Source organism: Chaetodon trifascialis, chromosome 8 (genome assembly GCF_039877785.1).
Source record: "Chaetodon trifascialis isolate fChaTrf1 chromosome 8, fChaTrf1.hap1, whole genome shotgun sequence".
Taxonomy (NCBI): domain Eukaryota; kingdom Metazoa; phylum Chordata; class Actinopteri; order Chaetodontiformes; family Chaetodontidae; genus Chaetodon; species Chaetodon trifascialis.
In genome coordinates, this window is record NC_092063.1 from 14,934,639 (window position 1) to 14,948,303 (window position 13,665).

General features: G+C 42.8%; 1 protein-coding gene across 3 annotated transcripts in view; it reads left to right on the plus strand.

Moving 5' to 3' along the window:
• sema3b (sema domain, immunoglobulin domain (Ig), short basic domain, secreted, (semaphorin) 3B) overlaps positions 1–13,665 on the plus strand; it is a 72,634-nt gene that overhangs the window by 41,570 nt on the left and 17,399 nt on the right. For 2 of the 3 annotated variants that reach the window (XM_070968251.1, XM_070968252.1), the window contains exons 2-4: positions 5,863–6,407; positions 8,545–8,702; positions 10,110–10,172. In XM_070968251.1, coding sequence (XP_070824352.1) covers positions 6,224–6,407; positions 8,545–8,702; positions 10,110–10,172 — 405 coding nt within the window. In that variant the 5' untranslated portion in view covers positions 5,863–6,223. The remainder of the gene's footprint in view (positions 1–5,862; positions 6,408–8,544; positions 8,703–10,109; positions 10,173–13,665) is intronic. The other variant, XM_070968253.1, reaches the window with a different exon arrangement.

Sequence of the window (13,665 nt, forward strand, 5' to 3'; positions counted from 1 at the left end):
CTTCATTCACTCCGTGTCTTTCAGAACAAGCTTTCCAGCCACGGATCGTCTCTCTTTCTCTTTCTCACTTTGTTTTTTCAGCTTAAATCCCGTAAAGACTGGTAGTCACTTTTGGCTTGCAGCTGCTTTACTTTGCTGGTTGAGAGTGTGTATGAGTGTATGCGAAACATCCATTTACTCCTGTTACTAGCTTTGTCCCGAGACCTTCCACTGAAAACAAGGCTGTACTTCTAAGCCACATTACACAGAGGATAGAGAGCCTGCTTTTGAATTCTTTTCTGAGCCTTCATATGACTGAGCTTTTTACTTTTTGTGTGCTGTAAATCACTGTGGCTTTTTTTTTTTTTTTTTTCAAAATGAATAACATTTATGGATCATTTATATCTGAATTATAACAGAGCAGTATCATCCTGTACTGAATTCTTTCTCTCCATTGGTGGTCTGTCTTTATCAGTGTTCATTTCTTTTCCTGGCTTTCAGGGGAAATGAGGCACTGCTCAGCTCCCTGTAGTGCAAAAGCACCTCATGCTTCAAACCAGTAATTAATCACAGTCATTGTAAAAGAACTACAAATAACGTGCTTGATGCATTCTGCTTCTGCTCCCTCTAGCAAGTCTGCAGCGTGTTGACATGTGGCCCCTGTGCCCCTATCACCTGCTCTTCCTCTCCTGTTTATTGCTGCACATTTAGAGTTTTCTGATTCCATGTGTTTTTTTTCTTTCTGGAAATGAAGCAATCAACCCGCAAGCCAAGCATATTTTTATATGAGCTGAATCAAAACACCAACTCCTCCAATTTTTTGCATGCTTGCTGCATCACATGGTACCGTACTTGAGAAGACACTGACTCACATTCAGTCCCCGGGTGCTTTTCCCTAACCTTGACCATCACAAGCACATGTTACACTCCAGCCCTTTCTTTAACAGCAAACTAGTTGTTATTTCCAACCTCAGCCCTAAAACCAAGTCTTAACATTAGCATAAATGGTAAACCTTGTGGGGTTCAAACCAAAAATTGTCCCCAGATGGGAGGTTAGTCTTGATGATGTGATGAATACCCAGCATGCACACACACACCACGGCATATTAAGAGCATATTATGGCTTTTCACGATACATGTATCAGACTTATGGCAAGCAATTTATGAACCTGATTCAAATCACAGCAAACTGCCAGAATGAAAATAGTTAGTGGCGTGAAAGTTGTGCTTGCAATTCCAATGCATTTCAGATGTGTTTTATGAGCATTGAAATGACACAGTTCAATAAGAATGCAGCCTTTTAACTCCTACTTATGTCTTATCAAAAAAGACACTTTACATTATTTAAACTAAATGTTGTTGCTCTGCTTGGTCAATCCTGACTCACCCTTTGCACCCATCCTGTTTCTCCTCTCCTCTCCTCCCCAGTGTTTCTCCATGCTCCTCTTCATCATGTTGCCTTCCTCTTCTCTCTTTTTCAATTCACTTCTGTTTTTAAAGCTACATGCAATGATAAGTAACCCATAGAGACAGATGTGATCTGTTATTTGAGTGATTCACAACTCATAATCAGTTAGAATGAACAACTGACTGAATGTGGAGCCCCCCCCCCCACCACCACCAGTAACCTGCTATTTCTGTCATTTTGCCCTGTAAAGCTGAGAGCCCACCCTCCTCCTCATTCTTCCTCTTCTTCCCTTCATCCATCCCTCTCTCCTTTCTATTTCTCCATTGCAGGGAGGCTTAGACTTGTTGATCAGAGGCCAGGGGAACTCTTTTCTCCCTGCAGGCGAAACAATTGGCTCCTTTCTCTCCCCCACCTCTCGCCTCCCTCATTTTCTTCTCCATCCTTCCCTCTCCATTGCATTCTCTTTTTCCGTGAGACTGGAGTGAAAGGGTGTAACGTCTGCATCTCTTTCTCCATCCTCCTCTTCGATACCTTAGCCCTCCATTTCTCCTCTCCTTTCTCTTTGTCTCTTCCTCTCTCTTGCCTTTCAGTACTTCCTTTTTCAGATTTCTAATTTTCCTTTCCTCTCTCCTTCATTCACTTTGTCTTCCTGCTCCAGCCACAGTTCCTCTTTTCTGTCACTTATCTTTCTCCATTTCTGTCTCTTCCTTCAAAATGTTTCCTCTCCTATGCCTTGTTATCTCTGTCTTCCCCTCTTCTCCTTTTGTATTACCTTTCTTGCTTCCTCCTTTTACTTTCAAGTTCCCTTTCTATTCTTCCTTGCCCTCCAATTGTGTTGATCTTTCTCTGTTCCTAATAGCTTTTTTCTCACCCCCTCCCCTTCTCTCTTTGCTACCTGTCCCTCTATCACTTCCTCTCTATTAGACCCTTCAGTGTCTCTTCCTCTGTCTCCTCCTTCTCTTCTCTAACCTGCTGTTGTGCAGGGGTACAGGTTAAACTGCTGATATCCATTTATTCATTATTGTATGCTGTACTGTAGGGTTGCACTCTAACCTCGCTCTGAAAAGCCTGTCTTACCCTGGGGGTGGGCCGCTTTGTCTGCCCATGCCTATTTAGGCTGGTTTTTGACAGGCCAGCTTGCCCCCCAACCCCCAAGAATCTCTCTCTCTCTCTGTCTTTATTTTTAATCCACTCCCTTTTGGCATGCCGCTGCTCTGTGTCTATTGAAGCTGAACTGAATGCAAGTGTCAGCGGGCCCAATGGCTTTTTATTAAGATGCATTATGGAGCATGCGAGGAGTTTGTGTGTTTGTGAGCGTGTGTTAGTGGGTTTACAGGGTTTGTGTGTGCGCGTTTGTGTGTTTGCAGCTAAGTGCTGAGAAGCTGGAATTTGTATATGAGTATATATGCTCCTACTCCTATAACTATGCAAGTGTATGCTTAACCGCTCAGGGCTCTGGGATGAGACAAGGATGTTCGAGGAACAATGATGTCCTCTTCAACTCTTGATGGCAGATTTGGATGATACACACACATGCTGAGACACACTCACAGCTCGGGGAGACTCAGAGGAACAATGGAACCGGCCGTCCTTTTTATAGCAGCCGACAGGAGCGTGAGGGTTTCAGTGCTGCCCCTGTCACTCCTCGGGACTGTGACGTGAATTGCATGTGTGTGTGTGTGTGTGTGTGTGTGTGTGTGTGTGTGTGTGTGTGTGTGTTTCTGTTTGTGTGTCACGGAGCTGCAGCTGATGAGAGCCCTGACGTCCTTCTGTTTGAAATACTGCAGCATCTCTGCAGCTCAGCACAGAACCTTGAGCACACACACACACACACACACACACACACACACACACACACACACACACACACACACACACACAATCTCACCATCATTCACTCTGCCTCCAGACACAGACTTACAATTTATTAATGAAGTTTACACACAGAATCACTTCATTGACACTGGCTTGGAGAAATTTGACATTTTCACACCTGAGCTAAGCAGACCAGAACTGTAAAAACATCCCAGACAACTCACACCTTCACAACACCTCTCTGTGTGCTTCTCATCAAGGCTTGCATGCGCGCTTTTGTCCATTCATGAGTACGTGCATCTGTGAGTGTGTTTACATACTGCAGGGTATGTGGGAGTTTATGTTCCTGTTCAGCTCTGTCCTGTTGTGTTGTGGCCTGGGAGCTGTGAGCTTATGAGTGCTCTCCTGTCTCCACGCCTCAATAGCTCCATTATTCATAAAACTCTGTGCCAACAGCCTGGACGGGTCTGTGTATGTGCTGGAGTTTCTGTGTGTATTCTCATCTTTGTGTGCTTCTGTTGGGATATGTCTGCTCAAAAGTGATCGCTGCAGCTTTCAGCTCACAAATAATTTAATTATTTGAAAATTCAGCATGCTTTCAAGGTGGTGGAGATGATGATAGTGAGCCAGTGTCAAAACCACACTTCACCTGGTCGTCCCCACTGACCATAGACAACAGAACTGTCCGTCAAACTCTGGCCACCGATCATTAATTTAAGACAAGAAATCCATTTTTTGTGACTGTCTTCTCTGTTAGGAGACCCATTTTGTAGTTATTCTCATAAGTCAGGTGCTAGCTTAAATTCAAGCATCCATGAGGCCCTCCCCATTGCTAATTGGGAGAATAGCAGCGATAACAAATGTTGGGGCATTTGCCCAAGTTCTGTCACCAGAAGCTGAAATGCAAATTAGGTTTCGCCCATATTTATGGCTGATTTGGATAAATTCAAGGGGTGCATATTCGGGCCAATCTGGACTGAGAATCAGCTCCAGTAGTAATGCTTTGGCTAACTTTGGGCAAGTATTCCAACTTTAGGCTGTTGTTGTGCCAATTTTGCCCACATGGACATTTTGAAGGCTTTTTTTTTTTTTTAAGTTTTTTCTTCTGACAAGTGCCATATAAAGAAAGATCGTAACTGTTATCTTTATGTCTGATATTGCCCCGGTCTTTGACAGTTGAGCCTTGTATTGGCCAAGAAGCTGATTTCACTCCAAGACACTAGAGGCATTCTTACAGAGAGGAGCAGATGAAGAACAGTGACTGAAGTAGTTTGAAAAGGGGAGAAGAAGCAAAGAGTGAAAGTGAAAAGGGAGTAAAGCAGACTGTCTGCCTATTACTGACTGAGTGCCAACAGTGGGGTGTAATATAATAAAGGAGACTGTTTCTACTGAAAGGAAGTATTGTTACAGCTGACCAGAGTCCAAAGTACTGAAAGAAGTGTGTGTGTGTGTGTGTGTGTGTGTGTGTGTGTGTGTGTGTGTGTGTGTGTATACACGTATACATGCTGACTTAAGAAGCAGTGACTTCATTCCCGCTCCTGCTGTGGTGGACTTGTGGTTTAGAACAACACACTCAGAGCCGAGGGACCAATTTATTGGGGATTTTTCTGGAACAGTAAGGATTCCGTCACTTTCAGTTCAACTCCAGTTGTCAAATCACTTTACTAAGATTGTCTGTGTATACTCCCTGATCACGCTCAATTGACAGCAAGTCCGCTTACAGAACATAGAAGCAAGATTGAAAAAAAACAAACAGCCCTTTAAACTTTGAATAACTTGTATTGTCATTCATCTATTACTGTGTAACTCTTTATTGACACCAAATCTCTCAGTTTTTTTGCTTTGTGTTGTTGGACTCACTCATAAGTGACTTTCAGTTGAGCACAATTGCACTCATCTATTCATACATCCCTGCACCTCACTGTCGGCACATTAGTCCCCAGCAATGAAGAGATCTCATCTGGTGCCACTGTCTGCCAGTGTGGAGTGAGCGAGAGAGAGTGTGTGAGCAAGCAAGACAGAGAGAGAGAGAGAGAGAGAGAGAGAGAGAGAGAGAGAGAGAGAGAGAGAGAGAGAGAGAGAGAGAGAGAGAGAGAGAGGGAAGCCAGTTTGAGTTGGCAGTGCCACAGACATGGAGAGATTGTGCTTGGTTTGGCAGTGTGCATGCCATATCTCTATCACACACACACACACACACACACACACACACACACACACACACACACACACACACACACACACACACACACAGCCTTCATCTCCATGGTCAGTGTGTACACACTGACTTGTGTGTGTGTGTGTGTGTGTGTGTGTGTGTGTGTGTGTGTGTGTGTGTGTGTGTGTGTGTGTGTGTGTGTGTGTGTTTTGGATACTGTTCCTGAGTCTTGCTGTAATGTGAAGAGATTATAGTGTTGTTGCCATAATGCAGGCTGGCATTAACACAGCTTGGCAGAAGCATCAATCTGACTCTCGCTAAATATACCTCAGACGCCAGAACTGGCCGTGTGTGTGTGTGTGTGTGTGTGTGTGTGTGTGTGTGTGTGTGTGTGTGTGTGTGTGTGTGTGCGTGCGTGCGTGCTTGCAGGGGCATCCCTGGCACAAGCAAACATATGCTAGTAGTGTCCATTCTAAATCCTCTCCCTTTCTGTCTCTATTTTTAGGTCTCTATGCCCATGTGTGACGTTTTTGTCCCATTTCGGATGTGAGAGGTGAACTTGGTCGTCCTTCACGGGAGGAGCAGTAGATCTGCCAAGTGGAGAACCAAGGAGGACAAGAGAAGGATTTAACTGAATCTCAAGAGCTTGAAAAGACTGGAGGAGACTGAAGCTCGGCTAAAGCACACAACAAGAGGGAGAATCTGTTCAGGGTTTGCAAAGCTGAGCTGAGTCCAAATCCAAAGGCAGGTGGAAAAAGACAAATATCAGGCATTACTGCTAAGTGGACTCTAACTGTAGGCCACAGTTCTCTTCTGACTCATATTTTGACTTTTGAAAAGAAGGAATCTGGTCTAAGCGTGTCAAGATGATGACCATGATGATGATGATGGCGGCCATGATGGTCACCTGCAGCTCTCTGTTCCTGCTGGGCTTGGCTGCTGCCCATGCTTCCTCTGGCACCGTGACCCGTTCTTCCTCTGCATCTTCATCCTCTTCCACCTCATCCTCCTCTTCATCTTCCTCACCTCGCATGAAGCTCTCATACAAAGGTAAGAACCAACACTTTCAGTGGGAAAGTTGAAGTGTTTCTGTCTAAAGAACATTGCCTTGTGTGGGGGATTGTTCATATAGTTGTACGTGTACGAGTCTTTGCCTCTTCCACTGCACTTAATATACTTTGTCGTGTGCACAGTGCATGTACACACACACTCACACAGAAACACACTTTCTCTGTTTCATGTGAGGTTCCGCCATATCCTTTTCAAAGTAAACAGTCCTGAACAGAAGCCAGCCTTAATTTGTGGTTGCTCTGGTTCACAGCCACACTCATACACAAACAGATGCACACATAAACACACACCCACACGTGCACGCACACACACAGAGGCAGGGTTTTGTGTTTCATCTCGTGCACTGTAAGTTAGAAGAAGGCAGCTCAATGCCCAACACAGCCACATAAACCAGGGATGTGTTCCATCATTGAAAGCTGGCAATTATAGCCTGAACTAACTCACAAGGATGTGAGGCTCGCTGAAGGCCGTCTGCCCAGCTGAGGTATGTGCTCCCTTTAATTTAGGCTGAACGTAGCATGTAGCATAGAGTGCAGGAAGGGGAGAATATTTTAGATTTGGTTGACACATGAAGGACTGAAAGAGATCTTGATGACGTCATGCAGAACTAAAAAGACCTTCAATTTTATTTAGCCTGCAGGTTTAGAGAAAAAAAACCCCCCAGCTGTCTGTGTGTCTGATAACAGGTTTGCTGTTGGGTAATTTATCATTCCCAATCAAACAGCTTGTAATGTAATAAACTAAGTAATAAGAAGGATAATGTGCAAGAAGGCGTTGATTGAAGTAACTCCTTGATGAGGTCCTTTGATGAGGAACTACTACTCTAGCAGTGCAGCTGGGATGTTTGTCAGTCAGTTGGTCTGTCTGTGCACTGTTAGCATGATGCAGTGCTAACAGAAAGATTTTTTTGTCTATCCAGCAGCTTTCTCTGGTGTGTAATGAGTATTACAGCCTCACAGGGCAACTAAAGTGATTGTTGTATCCATTACTTAAGCCAAGGGCTGCCTGAGAAATATGTTCTATGTTTTGACAAATAACATGTGAACAATTATACTGAAAGACAAGAGACATAAAGGCAGACTTACAAAAAGCAAAGACACTTTGATCTATTTAATAGCTGTCAACTACATAATTCTTTTAATATATTACAGAATCTGTGCCTTAAACAAGTGCCACTTTCAGTACAATGAGTGTCCTCTTTGGGTCCGAGGTTATTGTCACCACAGTATGGTGGAACTGAATAATAACACATTTGCTGAAAATGGCACGTCAATATAAAACTAGGGCAGTAGATCTAAAGTCCTGATGTCATGCAGGCGGCTGTTGGATGGCGTCAGAGTCTTAAATAAAGTTATAAATTCCCATTAGAACAATGGCAGACTAATAAAGCCGTTTTAATGTCTAAGTGAAGAGGGCCTTGGTCTTGTTTTCTTAAGCTCCTTGTTTAAGGAAGGCCAGCAAGGGAGGACGCAGTCCCTTTATTTCTTCATCTTCTCGGGCCAAGAACACAATTTTTTTTTTTTTTTTTTTTTCCACTGGCTTGGGGTAACTATTATAGCTTAAGTTTACAAATACAAGCGAAATTTTCCTAGGCACTGTTTCCCCAGAATTTGTTCTTGCCAGTTTGGAAACAGCAAAGACACTCAATTTTTCCATTCAAGCCAATAGTGTCATTACTGTCAGGGGAGTTGGTCCGGCCTCTTAACAAGTCACTGGCCTTAGGACTCAAAAATGTTATTCAAATACGAAAATTAAATGGTGAACTTCTTTATCAACCACATGACTTGTTGAAGTTCTGTGGCCAACCAACTGATGTGGATCTGAGGACTCAAGGTTTTGGCTTTGAAACTTTGATGACAAAGTCTTTCTTAGGTCATTGTTTACTGTTACTTGTTGTTTTATCCAAGACTTGCTCACAATAGAGTAAACATACAGATAATTGGCATAGAGTATTTTTTTTCCCTCTCTGTCTCACTGTTGACAGCAGCCATGTGAGTTAAAATAGCTCCTAAGAGTTTGCATGTGGCGTGCAACAGGAGGATGCAAGATGTCGTGTAATAGAAGACACATTGAGGGGTGCCACCCTCGATAATTCCTCATATCTGTGCAATTTCAGAGTTGCAGCAGTTCCATGGAGTGCGGCGGTTTGAGCTGGAGCGTTCCTGCTGCTTCAGCGCTCTGCTGCTGGATGAAGAGAGGGGTCGTCTCTTCGTCGGGGCCAAGAACTTCCTGTTGTCGCTATCATTAGACAACATCGCCAAGCAGGAGCACAAGGTTGGTCAGAGCTGAAATGAGTAAAAACCACAATAAGTCAGGAGCTGTTTTTGTTGGGCAGACAACACATAAAATCTAAGTATATAAATGTTTTACTGGCCCACAGCAGAAAAAAACAGCTGGGTGATTAATACTAATGACTCAGCCATTACTGTGCTGAGGTTTTCTACACTTTGTTTTAGAGGAAAACACCCCCTGAGCTCATGGCAGTTTCAAACACACTGCAGTCCAGTAAACCAATGTCGAATAAAACAAACCAGGATTATTCAGTAATGACAGTATTTTTCACAATAATACACTTTTTTTCCTAATCAAAATTTGTATTTACCTGAATTCTACTCTACTTAGTCACTTAATGTGTCTTAAAATTACTTTATTGCTTGTGTTAATTACAAACTAAATCAGGGGGATTATAATGACATGGGAGTGAGGAAATGGTTTCTATTTAAAGCCAGCGCCATAGTCCTAACAATCATTTGTGTTCTTATCAAAGTCAGGCCACACATGCTTTATGAGTTTGTTTTCATGTGGGCCTTGGCATGGTAGACAGAAAACATTCAATAGTATGGACACATTTTACCAACATGCTCCTTTGAAAATGACTGGATCATATTCTGGCACATATGAGACCACTCAAGTGAGCCGCTGCACACGTAAGAAGAGAAGGAAGAGAAATGTGGGATTAATGGATACAGGTAGAAAATCAAAGACATGGACAAAGATCAAAAGAGAGCATTCAGCCAAGAAACGTTGTGAGTAATACGTATATGACATACTTTGATTGAAACCTTTGCAGCTGGCGTATGTATAGTCCACGTTTTAAGTTGCAGAAGCATAAATGCACAGACGTCAATCAGTGGAAAACACAATATATGTATGAACAAAAGTACACACTGACGAAAAGTTTGCTTGAAGACACAGAGACACACAAAAGGCCAAGATATAAGAGCAAAACACAGCCTGCTACAAACATCTGCTCACAGCTGTTTGGAGTTCATTATGTGCTTAGTGCGTTCGATGTGAAGCCTCTGTTGGTTTTAGGTATATGGAGAGTTTGATTTATGACCTTGGTGTGCTGATTAATCATAGCTGAAGATGTTGTTCAGCACAGTGGGGGTCATCTTCATTTACAATGAGAAGCGAGGATGAGGAGGAGGTGAGGAAAGGGGAGAAAGAGGAGGGGACAGAAGCACTGAGAGGCTGAAGGGAAGTGAGACGGAAACCTTTATTTATCCAAACCTCCAGGTGTCTCTTTTAAGATGTGACTTATTTAAAGGGCATATTATTATGTTAGAGGGAGCAAACACTTGTTGTTTTAGTGTTTTAGGCTTGAAATTAGTAAATGAATCTAGATAATAAAGGCAGATTTCAGCCACAGGACCATGTGACCTTTGTTTTTTGTTTCAGATCTACTGGCCTGCTCCCGTCGACTGGAGGGAGGAGTGTAACTGGGCTGGCAAGGATATCACTGTAAGTCCCTTCACAGCACTTCACCTTACCTAATCTCACCTCATCCCATTTTCTACTCTCTTTTTTTACTTAATTTTTCAAAAATCTACTGTTCTGCGGAACCTGAAAAGGCTCATCTTCATCCTTTATCCGACAGATAATGTTCACAGAGTGATCCTGTAAGAACATTAATGCAATACATAACATCCTTCTTATTCACCTCTCATCAGCCCCCCAGACATTACACGTTGTACAGAGAGTAAATAAGAGGGCTGAGGAGCTCCTCGTGGAGGAGGTAACTGTCCACTCCTATCCAGCACAACACAATGCTACCTTTTAATCCACTGGAGTCATGGAAGTCATCACAAGACAGAAACACCACTTTTCAAAAGATAACATGCAATAATGGCTGCAACACTCCTACTTTTGGACCCGTCCTTTGGTGGGCTCACTTCCTTAAGATCTGTTTGTTTTAAATCCTGTTTGACTGAGATGTGCTCAGTTTGATGCAGAGCCAGAGACATTTGTGTTTTTCCACAGCAGTTTACAATCAGTCTGCGTCCTGTGGCTTTATGCTGTAAGCAAATTTCTTAAACGGCAAGTGAATGGGAAGCTGTAATTTGCTTAAGGAATTAGATAAACTCAGTTAGCACAGCCAGATTTCTGCTGGAGGAACCTATTGTAATTTACACATTACAGAGTTTAAAACATGTTACAGCTTTATGACTGAGCATCACAAAGACTTCAGCCAGGGAAAGTATTTCTGTGACAGTAATGTGAAGTCTATGAGGAAAGATTATTACTCTTGGCAGTGAGTCCTTGAATAATGTACTTAAAAGTCCAGCTTAAACTGAAATTGACGCTAAGCAGCTTCTGGGCGTCTGTGGTCTGTCTCTCAATATAGCCGCATCTTGTATCACTAATACATACTAAGCAAAGGTCGGTTGGTCAGAGGTAGAGGAGCAAATCTGTTTATTGACCCACCGCATGTAAACATGTTGTCTTACATTAGGTTGCAGTGTGTTTAACCTTTACGCAACAACAACGACAACAACAAGGACGGCCTATTTAAGGTTAAAAATCCATGTCCTGGCCATGATAGGCAGCAATAACAATGATACATAATAACAACAGACTAACAAGATAAAGATCTGTGTTACCAGATCAGAATTTTTAGTGTTGATTTTATAAACAGCCTTTAGAAGAAGTAACACAGCTTCCTGTGTGATTGTAAATGTAGTGAGTGTGCAGGCGGGGACCTGAGTGACAGTAAAGTAAGTATGCAAAGGCTTCATTTTGCAAGGATTGAACTCATGACCCTCTGTGATGCTCTCAGAACTGTTTCTCCAAGCACAGGCCACCCGGCTACCTCCCTCTGCCATTGTATTGGCTAGCAAAAGCTTAAAAAAATCAAGATTTTCTGTCTTGATCTACAGAAGAGAAACATTTAGGTTCCAGGAATAGGTCGAGTAAATACTGGATGTGATGATTATGTGTCTAAATGTGAAGTCCTGTGTATGGATGGAGGCTCGGCTTCACTGACCGACATGTACAGGCCACCAAGAGCCTATAGACCACCCAGGATTACATCACACACAATTGGCTTACTCTATATACGTGTGCGTGCAGATGTGTGTACATGTGTGTGTAACAGTTACTTCAGTGTATGCTGACATACCACAAATCAGTCTATACTGTATTTATGCTTCTGTGTTTGACAGGGTGTATGAACATTTGTTCATGTATGTTTAAGTATCCAGTGTGTGTGTGTGTGTGTGTGTGTGTGTGTGTGTGTGTGTGTGTGTGTGTGTGTGTGTGTGTTTCTTTGTGTGGATATAAAACAAACCCTTCATCAGTGTGATTACACAGCTGTAGCAGACAGACAACGAGCTCATTCATACAAAACTCCAGGCTCTAGTTTCACCTGACCAGGAGTCTGTCTGAGTGTGTGTCAGCTCAGGTTTCTCTCGCTGTGTGTGTGTGTGTGTGCTTGTAGTCATGTATTACTTAGGTTGTGAGGACATTAATCTGTTTACAGAGGCACATTGTGAGGACTCATATTCCTTATGGGAACAAAACACAAGACCCCATAAGGTTAATTATTCCATCTCAGGGAGAAGACTTGGGTTAAGGTTAGGGTTCGGTTAGGGTTAGGCAAGGAGTGGTTATGGTTAGATTAAGTCTCCAGTCTTAAGTCTCCAGGAAATAAATGTAATGTTCCCAAAAGCGATGGAACCATGACTGTGTGTGTGTGTGTGTGTGTGTGTGTGTGTGTGTGTGTGTGTGTGTGTGTGTGTGTGTGTGTGTGTGTGTGCTTGAAAGAGAAACGGTGGAGATGGGGAGTGGTGGAGAGAATTAGTAAAATTGCTCCAGAGGAAGAGGGGAAAGAGAGATGGAGGGAGAAAGAGATAAGAAAACATAAAAAACAATGTTGTGACTTTTGAAGACACATGCTACATTGAAAGGAGTTCCCCCTCTGGTTGGTTGCCTTTCTGACCTTTCCCATGTTATTTTGTCCTTTGTTAAACACTCACTCCCCTCTTATTCCTTCTGACTTGACCGTTGACCGTTGACCCTAATTACAGAGAAGTGTGTTTCTCTGTTGGAAGAGGCCAACATCCCTCTCCCCCCACTGGATCTCTTCTCCCCTGCTGTCCTCACTCTCTTTCTCTTAGTGCTCCTCTCCCCCCATGCTCTCTGTCTTTCTCATATTATTTGTGGTCTGGGAAACAGAAATTTCAAAGGTTCATTCCTCGTCCATCAAAAAATAAATGTTTTTTTTTTTATCTTAAGACAAAGTAGACAACTTGTCTGTTTCTTCTTGTGCAGTCACCCTCACACTGACCTTTTCACAGTTGGATCTGTCTTACACTGTAATGTATGTTGTTCATTTGCAAACGGTCACATGTGCTGCACAAGTACAGTACACCCATTATTACATACTGTACTCTCTGTCACACACACACACTAAACAAGTATTAACTGTTTATGAGCTCAAATGTAATATAAAGTCACTGCAGTGGTTTTATATTACATTATTACTCTTTATTAGAAGTGTCTTCACACCACAGGGATTCAGTCTCTGGCAGAGTTTCTTGGCCAGGCGCTCCATCAAACACAGTCTTCAGTGTTCTCAGATGAGAAGCCAGAGAGGGATCAGATCCTTATCGCTGCAGTAGTGGTGCTTACTCAGCCTGGTATCCAGATCGAATTGCCATGCTGTGTCACAAAATATATTCATCTGAACTGCTGCGTTTCAGAAGCAGCCCAGAGGTGGCTCACTGCTCTGACAATCAATTTGTACAGAGCAGATCGAGCCAGGCAGGAAGTGAGATACAGGAACGGCATAGAGAATTTGGTAAATTTTCAAAATAAGACACCCTGTGCAGGCTTCCTATTGTGCATCAACAATAAACACAATTAAAACAGACAAAAAAACAGGCCATTCAACTACGAAGCCTACTTACCTATGGTAGAAGCACATATATCAAGAAAAAAATGTAATGACCAAATC